This window comes from Macaca fascicularis, chromosome 8, assembly GCF_037993035.2.
Source record: "Macaca fascicularis isolate 582-1 chromosome 8, T2T-MFA8v1.1".
NCBI lineage: Eukaryota > Metazoa > Chordata > Mammalia > Primates > Cercopithecidae > Macaca > Macaca fascicularis.
In genome coordinates, this window is record NC_088382.1 from 10014415 (window position 1) to 10032399 (window position 17985).

General features: G+C 46.5%; 1 protein-coding gene across 1 annotated transcript in view; it reads left to right on the top strand.

The window, feature by feature from the left end:
* XKR6 (XK related 6) overlaps positions 1–17985 on the top strand; it is a 339999-nt gene that overhangs the window by 296868 nt on the left and 25146 nt on the right. Inside the window, exon 3 of the mRNA XM_005562588.4 lies at positions 1–17985. This exon is cut by the window's right edge and continues 25146 nt beyond it. Within this exon, the coding sequence (XP_005562645.1) occupies positions 1–965 (965 nt within the window). The 3' untranslated portion in view covers positions 966–17985.

Genomic DNA, 17985 nt, shown 5'->3' on the forward strand with positions numbered 1-17985 from the left:
GTGTCTCCTCTGTGACTTCCCTGATGTCCCTGGCTTGGGTGCTAGCCTCCTATCACAAGCTGCTGCGGGACTCCAGGGACGACAAGAAGAGCATGAGCTACAGAGGGGCCGTCATCCAGCTCTTCTGGCGCCTCTTCACCATCTCATCCCGAGTGATCTCTTTTGCCCTCTTTGCTTCCATCTTCCAGCTCTATTTTGGGATCTTCGTGGTGGTTCACTGGTGCGCCATGGCCTTCTGGATCATCCATGGCGGAACAGACTTCTGCATGTCCAAGTGGGAGGAGATCCTCTTCAACATGGTGGTAGGGATTGTGTACATTTTCTGCTGGTTTAACGTCAAGGAAGGGCGGACTCGATATCGAATGTTTGCATATTATACGATAGTCCTGACCGAGAATGCTGCCTTGACGTTCCTTTGGTATTTTTACAGAGACCCGGAGACCACTGACTCCTATGCGGTGCCAGCACTGTGTTGTGTCTTTATTAGCTTTGTGGCTGGGATCGCACTGATGCTCTTATACTATGGTGTGCTGCATCCCATGGGGCCACGAGCTAAGATCCTTGCCAGCTCCTGTTGTGCCGAGCTGCTCTGGGGCATCCCTTTGCCCCCCGATGTTGAGCCCATGGAGCCTCAGATCCCTGGGTACCGGGGGACCCAGGTTACGCCCACCAGAGCCGTAACGGAACAACAGGAGGATCTCACGGCTGACACTTGCTTGCCCGTTTTCCAAGTGAGACCCATGGGGCCCCCTACCCCGTTGGGGCGTCCTTACCTCCCAGAAGGGCCCCTCATTAAGATTGACATGCCAAGAAAGCGATACCCAGCTTGGGATGCTCATTTTGTAGACAGGAGGCTGAGAAGGACTATTAACATTCTGCAGTACATCACCCCCACCGCAGTAGGCATTCGATATCGAGACGGACCACTCCTCTATGAGTTGCTACAGTATGAGTCTTCACTCTAAGAGCATCTTGACCCAAATTGAGAAGGGGACTTTAAGTTTGGTTTGCGGCAAACACCGCTTGCAAGAAATATAACCCTCCCTTCCCCCAATACACAGAACCACCGCCACCACCACCAACACCGCCACACCAACACCACCACTACAAAAGAAAAAAAAAATTAATAAGTCACAACCCCTTCAAATAAGCTTTCTTTCCAGTCGCTGTATGTATACAAAGATATTCTCTATGTTTTGTAAGTAAAAACAAAAAGAAAACCTTTCTTTTGTTTTTTACACATAAGAAACAGTATTGAAAAATCCCACGCTATGGTTCATAGAGTGGAGAAGGAGGAGTTGTCTCCACTCCAAAAGAAAAAAAAAATGTTTTTTACCTTACACCAAGTGTAGATCATTTATGGGATTGGTGCTGATTGAAAGAACAAAACAAAACAAAACAAACACAAACAAACAAAAAACCTTCAACTGCCTTATGCCCTTAGGTGCTGAGTTTCATTAAGTACTGTCACGTTTTCTCATGCAAAACTCTCTGGTGATTTTTGCACCAGGAGAGGGGAAATTAAACAATCAAATGAAACAATCTAAAAGTGAAACAAAACCAACCAACAAAGACAACATAAAGCAATTATTCTTCCTATCTGATTATTTGTATTGAAGAAAACAAATTTACCAAAAGCGAAAGCATAAAACCCGTCCTTCTTTTCAGTTTCTCCTCCTCCTCTCCGGACCTTCTCCCCACTTTGCAGAGCCTTCTAGGAGCTCGAGGGCTGTTTGAAACTCAAATGGCTGGAGCAGCTACTTGAAGGCTGACTATGTGCCATTTCAGCATTTGCCTAGCAAGAATCACATTTGTTTCCCAGTGAAAAACCAGAACAAAACAAAAAGCCACCCCAATAATTCGGTAAGGACAGGACATTCTAAAGCAAATTAAAGGAGATTTCTATATACATAATCAGTAATAATAAAACTCAGCATAGTAGCAAAAAGAACGACATCAATTTAAAGGCACAATACTTAATCAGTGACTGGCAACAATGATTAGTTCCATCATTTTAAGGCTGTGAACGGTAGACATTTATCACATGTGATATTGTGTAAAGCCTCTTCTGTTTCCATTTGGTGGGAAGCCTTAAATTGATCTGGAAAGAATTCTTCATTTTTCATTTGTGCTTTTTAAAAAAAAAAAAATAACACAAAGAGGAAAACTAGAATATATATATATACATATATATAAAAAGTCAAAATTGTAATAACTGACCCATTTCAAAGACTGTTTGGTGCTTCTGTCTTTCACCGTTGTGGTTGGCTGAAAATCATTCAGCTCACCTGGTGCATCTGGGTTGAGTGGGAAATTTTGTGTGTGTAGTATGTGTGTGTTTGTGTGTGTATGTGTGTGTGTGCCCATAGCACACGTATATATGTGTGTGTCCCTGCTGCAAAGTCTTGCCAGTGATATACAAAACTGATGTAAGATGGACTTGGATTACGGATTGGTTCAGCAGAGCATGGGGGCAGGGGCTCTAGAGTGGCAGGGAAGGGATGCCGCCTGCCCACGAGCCCTGGTTTGGGTGGCGAGACTCACAGCAGCAGCGGACTCCAGGCCTTAGAGGCTGTGCCATTTGGGTGAGGATTTGATTCCACTGTTTATTTTCTCATTGTATCAAGTTGAATTTCTGCAGGTGTTGCAAGTATGTTCAACCATTTAAAAACTTTTTATTTTTCAAAGTATTGTTCCTTTAAAGAATATTTCTGTTCTAGGGCATCGTTTCAATCCCATCGTATCTCTACTTGGGCACAAAACAAAAAAAAAAAAAAAAAAAGGAAAAGAAAAAAATCACAAAAAAGATATATATATAAGTATATATATATATATAGACACACACAATATTTTTAAGTAAATACTGTTAGTCTTTGCTGTGTGTAGCTGCGATTTTTTTTCCAAATATATACCTGTTTAGGGTGCAAGACCTCACATTGAACTATTCTTAACACAAGTTCAATAACTGAGGGATTTTTTTAATGTTTGTGGAGTTTTTTTTTTTTTTTTTTTAAAAAAACAATTATTATTCAGTGAGGCTTCTCCTTCCCACCCCCTTCATTGTTTATCTAAAACCTTTTTTTTTTAAAGAACAAGTTTCAAACATCAGTTGTGAAACTGAATGCTCTCTTCTTTGTCTGGACTTCCTGGACTTCATGCGTCCTTACTAAGCATCGTGGTGCTGTCCTCTCCCCGTCCCTGACCCGGGGGTCCCCTCGGGCCTCCCTGGTGGGCAGGAGGAGGAGGAGCCCCCAACTCTAGGAAGCAGGACGAACAGAGCACACACAGGCAGCACTGAAAACCAGCCAGGAGGGCTCTGCACGCCCATCAAAGGACCCACCTGTGGGCCCCTGGAGAGTCACTTGGGAGTTGGAATCTAGTCGGAGGCACTTTTCTGAATCGCACCAGCCTGCTGCCTTTCAAGGGCTTCGTGCCTGAGCTCTGCGATGTACTCTGCTAGGCTGGGGAAGGTGAGGCCATTGGAGGGTTGGGCATCCGCTTTAGCTGGTGGGGTCCCACCTGTTGTCTGCCTTGGGTCTAGGGCTCTGTGCACCTGGAGCTGGCCCACGTCTGTCCTTAGCGCATCTTCCTTGAAACGCCCTCATGCATCCCCTCGGGACTTCTGCCACTTCTGCTTGTGTGTCTGTTCTTGGATTTCTTTCTTTCTTCCTTCTTTTTGTTTCAGCGCAGTCACAGGTTTTAATTCGCCACCTCTATTTCACTCTTGTACAATTAGCGCGTGTGTGTCCCTGTGAGTGCATCCTGCCATGTTTACATGAAACTTACAAAGAGAACGGTAGATGCTGAGCTGACCGGGAGCACCAGGAGTTGGGATGGCAACTTCCAACTCAGGGAGGGCCTCCAGGGTCTTAGCCACTAGGAACAAATGAGGAGATCACGGGACATTTCAGCAATCTTTTAATTTCACACTTCTCACTTGAAAAGGCATCCTCACCCCTCCCTGGAACTCCTCCATCATGCCAGTACTTTCTTCACAAAGAAAATGAAAATATGCATCTGTGAGCAGCAGCAGGGAAAGCTGGTTTTGTAGAGATGCAGGAAAAGGAAGAAAAGCAAGGAAAGAAGTAGAGAGCAAGGCATGGAAGAGGCAGGGGAGACCTGATGGCAAGGACCAGGCCAGCGCTGTCCTCAGTGTCCTCTTGTCATCAGCCTCTAGCAGCTCCCCACACTCCCAGTTACCCTGAAACTTTCTGGCATCATCTCCCCTGGGGTCCTTCCCCCGAGGCCCTTCCCCTTCCAGTGAATGGTCCTGGGCGTCAAGGCAGGATTCCATACACACTCAGTGCTGAGACCACCTGGGGACCGTGTCTCTGGACCCAGATGACTTTGGTCCTGAAAGCCCAGATCCTTAAGGCCGCCCCGTGACAGGGTCGCTCTTTGTCCCACACTGGGCATCAGCATTTAATCTTTCATTTGCCTGAGTCCCTGACAACCCTCCAGGGCTGCTGCTTCAGCTGCTTCCCAGAGGAATGCCCGTGATGTTTTTAGGTTTTTTTAAAAATTTTAAGTCTCTGGGCCCATTTCTTTCCCAGGACCTCCTGAAGAAAATCAATCCATTTCCAGTATTAAGGCCTGGTAAGCACATTGGTGCCCAGAGATAGAGAATACAAAAACTATCTCCTTTTCATTCCCTGATGACTCCCCCATCAAGTATGCCCACTAAGCCCCATATTTTATTCCTCTAACCACATAGAATATTTGGCTCTACTTTTTCTTCTCAGAAATGTGGTAGTATCGCCAAGCTATAATGGTGTTAGAGTCCTTTCTGCAAACTCTGCTTCTCCCTTGCTCAGCAGGTCTGCCTCTTCTCCCAGCCTCTGCGTAAAAGGAAACTTCAGTCCCATCAGATGACATTGGGATGATGTCCCCTGAGTTCACTGCCTGAAGCCTGTGACATCCGGAATGGGGGCTCCCTGTCTCTTCAGGCCATGATGTGGGGTGCTAGGGAGGCTTCAGACCATCAGATCAACCCCCTCTGGCCTCACTCACCCCAAAGCTTCCCATGTCTCTAACACTCTCCTGCACTCTGCCTCTGGAAGGTGTCACCTGGTTCTGCAGGGTCAGGCTTGTCCCAGCAACATGGGTACCAGGACACTGGTAGGACACTCACCCAAGCAGATCTGGGGCCAGAATGAAAGAGGCCCCGGCCGGGCGCGGTGGCTCAAGCCTGTAATCCCAGCACTTTGGGAGGCCGAGACGGGTGGATCACGAGGTCAGGAGATCGAGACCATCCTGGCTAACACGGTGAAACCCCGTCTCTACTAAAAAATACAAAAAACTAGCCGGGCGAGGTGGCGGGCGCCTGTAGTCCCAGCTACTCGGGAGGCTGAGGCCGGAGAATGGCGTAAACCCGGGAGGCGGAGCTTGCAGTGAGCTGAGATCCGGCCACTGCACCCCAGCCTGGGCGACAGAGCAAGACTCCGTCTCAAAAAAAAAAAAAAAAAAAAAAAAGAAAGAGGCCCCATGTCCCTTGCCCAGACATGCTGCCATCACAACACACCCTTGGGCAGGGAAGATGACATTTCCCCATGGCCTGGGGATCCCCCACACCACACCTCCCAGGCACAGAATCATTGAAGACCACCCCATGGTCCCCATGGCTCTAACCCAGTCCCTCCACAGCGGTGGCCCCTCGGAATCCCATGATCCTGTCTGGCCCGTGGTCATGAAGGTGATTCCCCTGGCTGGGGGGCGTCTCATGCCACGGATGTCTGACCCTGCCCGGATATGAGCCTGATTCTCAGAAAGAATTGACAGGTTTTAGAAAAGCGCCAATTTACATCATTTTCTCCATTCTTCCTCCAGTTTTATTCCCTCCCACTGCACAGTCATGGGGGCAGAAAAGAAGGTCCCTGATGTGGATGTGGTTTGAAGCTGCACTGGGTGGGCCATGGCCTCACTTCTTGCTGTACACCTAAACCCCTTTGCAGTCTTCACAAGCCAGGTAGAGGAAACACCACCTTTCTTTTCTCCATCTGGTCGGCTGCTTGCTCATGGAAGGGCTAGAACCAACCCCAAGCTTTGATGCCCCCAGACCTTAGCACGGGGGTCCTCTCTCCATGATCCAGGGACAGAGCAAGAAGAGCATGACAGTGTGCAGGCTCAGAGCCTTGGGCTTGGAGCAAAGGATATCAGCTCCTAGAAGAGAATGAAGCAGGCCATATTCTCATGCTCCTGGCTCGCTCGGATGAGCTGGGCTGGGGACTGTCACCCAGCATTCGTTTGGCACAGATGGTAGCATTTTCTTTGCCAAGAAAAGTGGCTCCTTACTCAAAATGAGCCCTTCCAGGCCTTGTATGTGTGATGACAGCTGCTCTGGATGGTGGCTTCATGATTGAAGGAGGGGAATCTCCTTGTGTACCTTTAATTTGATTTTCTTACCAAGAAGCTAAAATCTATTTTTTCTTTGCCAAACTGAAAAATATTAACACAACCAGATTTGGTTGTGGAGGTTGAGATTTAAATTCGGATAATGTAAAAGGAAGAGAGCTTATTGCCATTAATTTCACCAAGATCCATGTGATACTCTCAGTGTGAACTAGGAAACCGTCAGGGAAATCTGGAGGAGCTTAAGGGAGACCTGGGGAAGACTGCAGGAGTGAAATGGAAGGACCCAGAGGGGTGGGCCCAGGGGCTGGACCAGTCTTACAGGGAGCAGTTCTATTCATTTCACTTTCAAACATTTATTGGTCACTAGACCCTGTTGGGCAGCCCCCTTCATCAAGCACAACACAGTTATCCCTTAGGGAGTGAACGTAAATCAGTGTTGGTTCCTCTTATCAAGGTCCAGCTGAGAACCAGATGAGCACAATGGGAACCTCTTTAAGCTTCTGTCCCTTTTTCCTCAGCCCAAACTGGCCATTGTCATAGAAGCAACATTCCATTCTCACCCACGGTTCAACCTCCAGAACACGGAAATGGCAGGGGCCAGCCCATCACAGGTTACAAACCCATGAGCTTGCAAGAGGACTTCCCCCAGCATCCTCAATCAATGTGTGCCTGTCCCAATTTCAAAACATGTAAAAAGATAAAAAGGCAACTCTACCCTACCAGAGATTTTTTTCTATCCCCCTTTACTGGGAAAAAAAAAAAGATGATGCTTAATCTGAATTCTTGCGGTGGCAACACAAGCTCCTTTCTCACCCATCCCTAGCTATTCTAAACATTTCACTTCTTGCTTAAACACTGCATCTCATGCTGTTGGCCAAATATCAAAAGACAAGGGTGCTGCCTTGATCCTGCTGCAGCCTCCTTCCTTGGCTCGCCTGGTCCTGTCTGCCTTATTCAGCTCTCCCTGGCACCATCTGCTCCTTACTCCTGTGGCTTTCCTTGCACTGGCTGGCAGACCATGGCTGGTATATCCTGGAGACAAAGGTCGTGAGTGCTATTAATGACAGCTCCCGAGGGCAGCAGACGGACCACTGTGGGAGTTCCTCCTGCTCTTGGCCAACACCTTGTGTCAAGAGCTAAGAATAGACCACATTGGAAATGAGCAGGCAGGACCTAGGGACACCTGCCCCAGGCTGCCCCATCACATGCAGAACAGTACGCAGGTCCCAGGAGGAGATGCTGCCCTTGTCATTCCCTAACACAAATCCCAGGACCCCAACTACCCCTAAAAGTCATTCTCAAACCAGTGAGGACAAAGAAATAATTTCCCTTTATTATAGTGCCAATTGGTAATCCAGTGCACATCCCTCTGTAAGCAACATTTGGCCATCTGTCACGGTGGGTACAGACAACCCATCATCTGTTAGATGAGCTCCCCTGGTCTGTTTGTCCATCTTCGACATAGCTCTGGGATCCTCAGGCTAGAGTGGGCTCGGGAGATTTGTTTTAGCTGCAGACTTCCTAGGGGCTTTCCTTTAGACCCAGAAAGATCAGGAAATGTCACAGGCTGATTCAGGGTCCCCACTGTGATTGTGGATAACTCACTTCACCTCTTGGTGCCTTGGTTTCTCCATCTGTAAAGTGGAGAGAAAGAAGGCCAACCTCTTCCTTCTCTCCTGCTCAGGGATGCTTGGAGGATTCGTCATGTTGCCTGTAGCAAAGCCGTCACATGAGAAAAAGTGGTGACCTCATTTCTTGGGAAATGGAACCACAGGAGGAGAGAGTGTTTTCCAGGTGCGGTGGCACCCGGAAGCCACAGGATGAACAGGGAGCACGGCGGGACAGGGAGGAGTCTCACATACCTGTAGTTCTTAGAGACTTCATAGCACTGTGAACCCAGGTCAGTGGTACCCTGGTCAGGTGACCCTTGGTCACCTATCTTGAGCCGGCCACTTGTAATTCTAACACCAAATCTCCTGATGTTAATTCTTCCTAAAGTATCAGAGAATGTATGGAAGGATGCATTTGAACACTGATATTCATTGAGCTTTGGGCAGACAAGAGGAGTGAATGGAGAGTATTTAGAGACTGTTTTTAAGGTGGTTGCAAGCTCTTCAGGAAATCTCTCTCACCTTTGTTCTTCCTTCCAATCTTTTTCAATCTTGATGCTCACCTCATCAAATGGACCCACCTTCTCTTCCCCTCTCTGCAGAGTACAGAAAAAGAAAAACACCGAATCTTTTTCTTTTTAAACAATTGTTCCATCTGCCAAAATGTGGGTCCCAATGGTGGGTTTTCTTCCCTCCCTTGTGTGCTTTGAGCGGAACCTGCAGGCAAGGATTCAGAGACAAACAGGACTGGAGAATAGCACTAATTTTTTTTTTCTAAAACAAGGTATTTTTTTCTTACAATTCAATTGGAAGTGTTACATTGAATTTCTTTTTCTTTCCTTTTTTTTTTCTTTTGACTATGGTTTGACTGTTATCAATTCAAATACCAAGATACACTCTGAGCAAGAACACAGACCTGTCCTGAGAGCCTCTGCTCTTCTTCGGACCTAACCTGGAGTGAGGGCAGGTGGGAGCCCAGGAGGCACTGGGGTTCCAGGAGGGCCAACCGTGAGGCTGATTTTCTATCAGCTCTGAGAACCTTCTTGGAAAGAAAAATTCCAGAAACTTCAACTGTTCTGCATCAGTCAACCTGGCTCTGGCCTTTTCCTTGGAGTTCAGGTGTATTTTGATATAGAAATTCTCACCAAGAAAACAAGGCCCCTCCTGGAACTGTCCCTAAACGAGATGGAGCTCGCACGAGCAGGTCTCGGTGGCTGCTGCCAACGCCTCCTGCTCATTCCCAGCGGAGCCCTGACCAGAACTCCTTTCCCTCCTGCTCTGACCCTGCTCTCTGAGGTTAATATGATTGTTTTGGCAGCACAAGGGACGAGATCATAGTCTGGAATTCAGGAATGACTTGTGCTTGACCGTGCGTCTGACTGTTCTGTGGACAGGTCAAGTCCTGCTGGGATGGTTTATTTCCACAAGGTATTTCTGATAGTCACAAAAGGAGAGAGTACATGAGACCTCATCCCTGGAGGTCTGGACATTCTCCATTCTCATCAGCACCCGCTTTTGACTGGGATGGACGGTGAATGAACTGTCCCAAATTTGAGAACAAGAACTTTGAAGATGGACACATGGAGCCATGGGGAACAACAGGACTCAGTAGATGGGTAGGAAGAATAGTGACGAAGAGGAAGGCTCCCGGAAGTATGCGGGAGGAGAACATTAGTGGCCATCTAGGCATTCCTTCCTATACTCTCTGGGGCAAAACTAGAAAAACGTATTCTTTTCAAACAGAGGAAATTGATTTTACGGAGTGACGTGCTTAAGCATTTTATTTTTTAAACAAAAGGGTCAGAGAAAACATCTAAAGAAAGGAGAGGCACATTCTCAAGAACAGATTATGTTATTGGAAGTAAAAAATCCAGGACTTTATCCTTCTACAGACCTAAGTCAAGTCACTCTTAGGGCCAATTTCTCTTTCTGTAAAATGGGAAGAATATCGTTTACCTACCTCACAGGGGTGTTGTGAGGATTAAGTAATCATGACTGGTAAAGTGCTTTGAAGATAAAAGTATTACGATGATCAGGCTTGCTTCCTATTTAAAAATCTAAACACCAATTGTGTGCAAGGTGCAGTGGAGGAAGGGAACATAATCCAGTTCCTCCACTCTCTTTCGATTAATGGATATATTTTAAAAGATTCCAAGAGGACAGAATAACAGAGTTGTCTCAATGTGGGTCAAGAAAGGAGTTCTCTTTCTGCCCCAGAAAAGCTACTCTCCTTTCCTTCTCAGATATTTAGACAAGAAGGAAGGGCTTTAAATTCTTTGGCTTCCATCAGAAAATGCTCTTGTGGGAAGCAAACAAATACTGGTTGTTCTACTTCCTTTGTGGGAAAATGAAGGCAAATAGCAGTGAAAATTCCTTGTGACCAGCACATAAGGTTCTTTATTTCAGTTATTCCTTCTAGGCTCAGCTTCAGTTTTGCCATAGCCTTTTTCTTCTGTCTTCAGACCCAGAGAACAATTCACTTATGCTGTCCTGGAATAGCTGGGGATTTGGGGTTGGTTGGTTTCCTTGGAGAGTCTGGTATACTGTTGTTTGCTGGAAAGTCTTGGCTTCCAAAGACAAGGGTCTTTACTCGAAAACAAATCAAAACATGTGACTGCCATTTTTTTTTTTTTTTTTTGGTGGGAGGAGTTTTCAATTTCTTAGCTGCCTCACATAAAGCAAAGCCTTTTAAAATTTCTCATTCATTTTTCCATGTGCAAAAAGTTCTTCCCTTCCCAAACATACTCAGTGAACCAAGTCTGAATTCTAAACTGTAGCACATGTCAAAGGATTCAAATTATTTGTACAGTGCCATGCTGGAGGTTCACAAATTTCTACAAAGAGCCAAACCACCTACTGAGCTAAGCAGGTTGGAATTCCAGCCCCAAATCGAAGCTTTCTGGAAATGCTCCCAGAGCCTTTTAGCTTTAGGAATGTCCTTTCAGTATTGCTAGGGCAGTCTCCCTGAATCCTCAGAAATCTTCCTGCCACAGAAGAACATCCTCAGAAGCCAGTGGGGGCTTCCTCTATGTACTAGAACCAGAGAGAAGCCACTTGTTATTTTGAAAATCATGATATGATGCCAGCCTTTAAGGAAAGAGGAGAGTTACTTTCTTTTCCTTTCAGAGGGAAGAAAGGACTGGGAGAAAGGGAAGGTGATTTGACTTGCTCTTTGGTTGCTGGAAGAGACGTGAGACTCAGAGGTCCATGGTGGCCTGTACCGTGGACACGGGACTGTGGAGGCCCGTGGTGAGTTTCCTTAGGCAGCTGAGGTAGTGCTGAGGTGCTCCTTTCCTTTTAACCAAACCCAGGCTCAAGGAAAGGGGGGCCTCAGCTTTGGTGCTGCCAACTTGCCCAGATCATCCTGAGCGTCTCAGCCACGTCTCTGCCCCTCTCCAGCCTGTGTTTACCAGTGGGCCCCAGCGTTGACTCCAAAAGGCCTGCCTTCTTCGAGGCCCATGCTTCCACGCACATTGCTTCAGGTCCGAGCTGTCTGTCCAAATGCAACCGCTGCAGCCTTTTCACTTGCCTTGACACCACTGTTGCTGCATGCTTCCACCAAATACGCCCCCACCCCTGCAGGAGCTGTCATTTCACCCCCACTGAGAGGGCCTCCAGCATTGCCCTAGGCCGCCAGCATTGCCCTGGGCCTAGCCTGCCTGAAGCCCAGGACAGGCTCTGCTTCTTCCTTTTTTTTAAATCCATGTGCCTTTAAAAGGCGTGGCCCTGGGTCCTCGTGGAGCCTTTAAAGAAGTGGAGGGCTGGAGAGAGGAACAGGTGATGTTACTTAGGCAGTTGGGACACTCACTGATAACCTGTGAAGCTAATGTGGACCAGTAAGTGAAAACGCTGTTTTCCCAGCGGCTGGGCTGTCTAGGGCACTCGCTCTTCAAAATAACAATCCCTGTGATGTGGTTGCTCACATCTCCCCCTGCTGACCGCTAACCTCATGGCACCTGCTCGTTATTGATGGCTTCGTTTGTATTTGTTTGAAATTAACATTGATTTTTAAACTCCAGAGAGAGAGAGAGAAAGAGAGCTGAAAGCCACATAAACTCTGAGATGATCTGAGATTATGAGAACAGAGGAGAGCATGAGCATATAACTGCATCCAAAGCTTATTGATCCATCGAGATACATAAATGTGCCTGTCTTGGGCATATTACTTGTATATATTCTTATGTATCTTTTTCTTAAAGGGCTGAAACAGTTTGATGAAACAGAGTATTCTGATGTTTAGGGCTCTTGCCGGGCTTGAAATTGACCTAGGCTAGATGGCTTTTTCCTTTCTCCCAGGCACAGGGTCATGAAGAAACCCCTGAGCTGGTATATGCCTTCACTTCCTCCATAAGTGACAGAAAGCCAATAGCAGGGTTCTACTGGGACTTGAGAGATTCTCTAGTTGCTACCAGTATTCTCAGCAGATTCACAGAACAACCTGGGATCCACAGGAAGCAGTTTTCTAAACAACTCCTGGACGTTCTGGAATGTAAATCACACTGAGTACATCCGATCTATTAGCGCAGCGGTCGCCACAGTAGGGGAAAACAGGGGAGTGTGCTGTGGACAAGTAAGCTGGGACGTTACCGCTCTGAGACTGGCCAGTGGTAGATGATCTTTGGCTGCCAAGATCTCTGGCCAGTGACAACCAAACCTGCTCTGTCCAGCTCCTCTGCACCACCAATCTCTGCAGGCGAAGTGGAGGCTGGCCCCTTGAAGCCATGAGGACTCGGGGCAAGTGTCTTCCCTGCCTAAATATGAAGTCCTCCTGGCATCTCTGGTAGACAGGGGACACCGCAGGGCAATTGCTTTGTGGGAGGCAGAATGCATTTTTCAGCAGCTCTGGGTACCTCCCCACAGCAGCGGCAGCATTGACAAGTCTGGGGTCCTCCAGATAGACTTCAGCAGAAACCCAAGTGCCCACAGCATGAAAAGCCACCTAGAGCCCCTTCTGCCCTCGGACAGAATTGGCATGACCTGGAGCGACACGATACTTGGTTGTGTGGGAGAAGAGCGTTTCAGGTGGGCTGGAGGAAGCAGGTGCTGATGCAGCAGGGCACGCTGAACCCTAAGTTTCTTTCTGGGGCAGGGTCTGGTTCTGGGCCTCCTCCTCTGGCTGGAGGAGCAAGGGAGGCCACCTGCAGTGTTGGGATCCATGGTCTCTGGATGTTTCCGATCCAGGCAGGGGCTTCATAAGAGTCCACCTGGAAGACCTGGTGTCAGGGTCTGTCCAAGCCTGGAGAAACCCTTTCAAGCCCAGATCCCCAGAGGTAGCTTTGGATCCCCTCCTCTAAACTGTCACATGTGCACAGCCTGTGTTTCCTGACACTCAGGGTGTGGCATACAGCCAGTGGCTCCAGACGGTCGTGCCAGCAGCATCCGTCCTGTCTCCTCCCCTCCATCTCCTCTCCCTTCACCAGGCATGGTAGCCGCAGTAGTGAGGACAGCAAACTGACTCTCTGCTTTCCCTACGATGGCCAAATACATTCCAGCTTCTACAACCTCTTGTCTTCAGCCCTGATCCCCGTTGTACACAGTTTTCATTATCTTTTTCCTTACATGGACTCTTTTGTGGCAAGACATGTTTTTAAGAAATCTTTTTGTTTGGTTTTTCTGGTGTAACAGAAAATTGGCTTCTTGGGGTAGGAAGAAAGAAATATGAAAAGGACATGGGAAGATGACAGTGTCATGCTGGAAGGGTTGATGGTGCCACCCTGCCTTCTACATGGTGGTTTTCTTTTACTTTAAAAAAAATAACACATTTGTTGCAGAAAAAAAGTTGGGGTTTGGAGAGTACGGAAAGAAGGCAAGAAGGAAGCGAGGAAAGAGAGAGAGAAGGGGAAGAAAGAAAGGAGGCCCCTTGGGTGTCACTGTCTTCTCCTGATGTCTGGAGGTGGTTTGTTGTTTAAAGGAAATCCGTTTTTCTCCCTGCAGCTGGGCTGAGCTTTCCAGCACTTTCTGGCTCTGTGTGCGCCTGAAAACAGGCCACAAGGTCCTGGCTCTGGCCTCACTGACTTCACCCTGCAGGGTCATTTTGGGCTTCTCTGTGCCTGGTCACGGGCTCTCTCAACCCCTCCACCTGCCGCAGGGAGGCAGCCAGCAGAGGCCGGGAGACTGGAATCCAATCTGTCTTCTCATAACGATGGTGATTTTCATGGGCTTCTTTTTTGGATTTGCTTAGCTTTTCTTGGATACTTTTCTCCCGAGAAACTTTTCCGTGTTCACTCTGTAAGGCTGCAGACGCTGCTAACTGACTCTCTCTAAAGCAAAACTAGTTGAACTTCTCAGGTAATTCAAAGCCTTGAGTGCATATAATTTGTAATTTTCCCTAAAGGGCTAACAAAATAGTCTCACTGCTCCTGTCCACCCTGAGCATGGGCTGTCTGACAAACAGGTTTGTGTGTGTATTTGTGGGTTTTCAGGAAGCAGAGTCATAAACATCATTACTTTTGAGATTCCAAATATTTCCCCCCCGCCACCATGGAACCTGTGCTTGAGCAAGCACGCATCCGTACGAGGAAAGGTTGAGAACCTGTCAACTCCAAGCTAACGGCGGGTGCCCCTGTTCCTCTTCCAGTTTCTCTAGGACAGGAAGTTTGCTCACTGCGTGAAGTTCTAGTCACCGTATGAAACTCACCCTTTCCAGCTGGGATTCTTTCCTTCTTCCCTTTGCCTCCATGTATCTAATCCTCATGGTTGGTTCTTACATCCTGAGAAGAGCTGAGTGAGTAGAATACAGCTTCCAAAGCTCATACCATGTTTTCCTTTACTCTGGAGTTTGCTGGTGTTAAAAATAGTCTATAGTAAACTATAGGCTAAGGAGAAAGCCTGTGAGCTGGACCTTCCTAGATGCAGGTTCATGACCACCTCCTGTTAACCAAAGTCTCGACCTAAAAGCATAGAAATGAGCCAATTTCTAGCCTCCATCTCTCTGGGGAAGATCTCTGTGGAAGTGACTTAGCCAAAATTTTAGGGGAGGGCTAGAAAATACCTTGCCCTTGATCACCCTCAAACTACACAGGTATTGCTTATTGATACCCTGTGTGACAGGTCAGGGAGAGCCCTTATGCATGTGATTGATGACATGCTATGTAATTAATGCACCCTTTGGATGGGGAAAGAAGCCCTTATTCTTAATTAGTTTAACTGAGCACCTATTACATGCAAAACATAGTCTTTGCCCATAGATAAAGCCGGAGGGGAGGGAAGTACTGAATGAAAATTCCCAAGGTGTAAAGGCTAAGAGCAAAATCTTCCCTTCCCACTCCTAGCAGCTCAGAATGCACATTGCCATTTAGACTTCGCGTAGTACAGTTGCTGGACTGGTTCTTGGAGTACCAAGAACCTTAGATCACTGGAAAGGCAGAGGCATGGAAGCCAGCAAAATGGGCAGAGACCACTGTCCTAGAACCACAGGAAAAGGCTCCCAGACACTCCAGTCTGTTATTGTAGGTGCGTCATGGAAAATAGCCTAAGAGGAGACCCAGGGAAAGGGAGGTGGTGGTGAGGTGACTTTTCTGTTCCCATGAAGGGGCTAAGGAAGCCTCCTTGCAAATGGAGAACTGGTCTGGCAGAAGTCTTTTGTTTGGCCCTGTTTTCCACACAGCAAAAGTAGACTTGGGTAAATAATTCAGATTGTTGGAACGTGATAGGAATCATTTATTTTCCTTATACTGCACTTGAGAGCATCACTTTTGGTATAGACAAGCATCAGAATTTGAAAACCTGTTTTAGCTAAAACCTCCAGCTCAAGGAAATAAGTATATCACAGAGGCTATTGGGTGGGACCCCACCCCACCCGATAAGCAGCCTCTTGTCTTTGAGAGAAGCATTGGTCCACATTTGGGAAGAAAGGTCCCAGCACAGGGAGCCATTCTGATCCTGGCCCCGGGTCTTCCTATCTTGTCACCACCAGCTTGGGCCGTGGAAAGTAAGTCGTGGGAGCCTGCAGTTCACACCAGCATGGCCAGTTGACCTCCCTTGTCCAGCCCAGACCTAGAGTCAGGAAGGACAATGACTGGAGAGAACGCTGGGCCCCTGTATCCCCCACACCATGTTCAGATCTTCCTGCCACAGATACAGGTTCCCCATTCCCACGTGGGACGTGGCTCCCTGCCTGGAAGGAGAAACCTAGGACGGAATATTTCAAGGCCGGCAAGTATGCTAATAAAAATTAAAATGCCGTTTAATATCCACTCTGCAGTCCTCCACTGCCTCCTCTCCTTTTCTGGTTCATCAGTGGCACATTTAACTCTTGGTGCTCCAGATGGCCAATGACTTCCATTTTCTTGGCCAGACTATGAGGATGGAGTAATGTTGACTCAAAGTCAACACCCATGGTTCTCAGCTATGTGGACAGATGTGGACATCTGTCTGTCCTCATTAATCTAGACCTGGTGCTATTTGTGGCAAATCGTGCCTATGGATGTAATTTCCTTCATTTTCTTTCTTTCTTTTTTTTTTTCGATTGCATTGCGACTGAGTAATTATGCTAGAAAGACAGATTTCCATGTAGGGCGTTCCTTAGCACAAGACTTTTTTTTTTTTTTTTTTTTTTTTTTTTTTTTACTGTTTTAGGAGAGCTGGGTTTTCAGTGTCTGAGACCCCTTATTTTTAAAAGAAAAAAAAGAAACTGTTTTTCTTTTCTATTAGCCAAAAAGAAAATTGCATTAAAAACAGCAACGTCATGCTCTTTCTTCCCTCTCTCCCTGCTGAGTTTGAAGGGACAGATGCACATGGGCTGGGAGCTTTTGAATCAGTTGCTCAAAAGACTTTTCTGTTCCCCCACCATGGCAAGGTCAGGGCAGTGACAACAAACAATTTAACTTCTCGAACCTTGTGGTGCCTTTTCTCGTGGTGCTTCTCTGTTGTGTAACTCCACTCAAGGCGGCCACTTGCAGCAAACAGCAATGCCAGCAAATGGTATTATGTGCCAGTGCAGTAAAAGACTTTAATGTATAAATATATACATAGATATAGATATAGATATATCACTATAGTTATATAACTATATAATTGAGGTTCTGATGCAGCTTTGGTGGGAGTTGATCATTCCTCTGCAAAAATATATACTACTCGACTGGAACTAATGGCTCTCTTGAGCGTGTTGACATTTAGGAAAGGCACAACAGATGAGATGGGTTACTCTCCTGTGACAAGTTTTCTTCTTCCTTCTTGTGAAAGTTGCTGTCTCCATAGCACAGAATATTTGATAAGGGAGCAAAGTGCAGCTTCTTTTGAACTTCCTTTGGTGCTGATATATATTTCTTTTAATTCTTTGTTTGTTTTGCTTCCCCATTAGTGGCCAATAAGCTGCTTTCCCCAAAATCTTGACTCACCAATCAAAGGTGGCAGGGGACAGTTTGGGAATAAGAGGCTGGAAGTTGGGCATCCCTCACTTCGTGTCCTGACTCAGTTTTCCCTGTGACCTGCATAAGGCCCACACATGGGTTCTCCATCTACAATGAGTATCATAATATTTACTTACCTCATGGGGAAGAGTAACTTAAAAGGATTAATTGATGATACTGAATCACTAGATCATTATTAATTTGGAGACAGCAACTTGACATGTTTTTAAGATTTTGTTTATATGTTGCTAAGACTTAAATCTTGGGGTTTGGTTTTGTTCGCCTCTCGTTTCTCCATCTCTGCTATGTTTTCTGTCCTGCCTTTGGCAATACCTTAAATATTCTGTAACTGGTGGAGATTCACCTAGGGCGTTGGGTAGTGCTAATTTCTCCCAAGGGAACAACATCACTAATACTGTATAAGGTGCTAGAATCAAACCTCATTTTATATACTTTGGTTCTTAGAGAAAAACAAAACATGCAGAATTCTTTCTGTGAAGCCTTACTATAGATTGCTATAGCCAATTGTTTATCCAAAAAGTGAGACAGAGAGAATAGAAAATAAAGATAAGATGCAGAGGTTCTGTATAAAGTGTAACGAAAAGACCTTTGCTATTTCTTATATTAATGTAAACTATCATATATATATATATTTATATACATATATATATGCT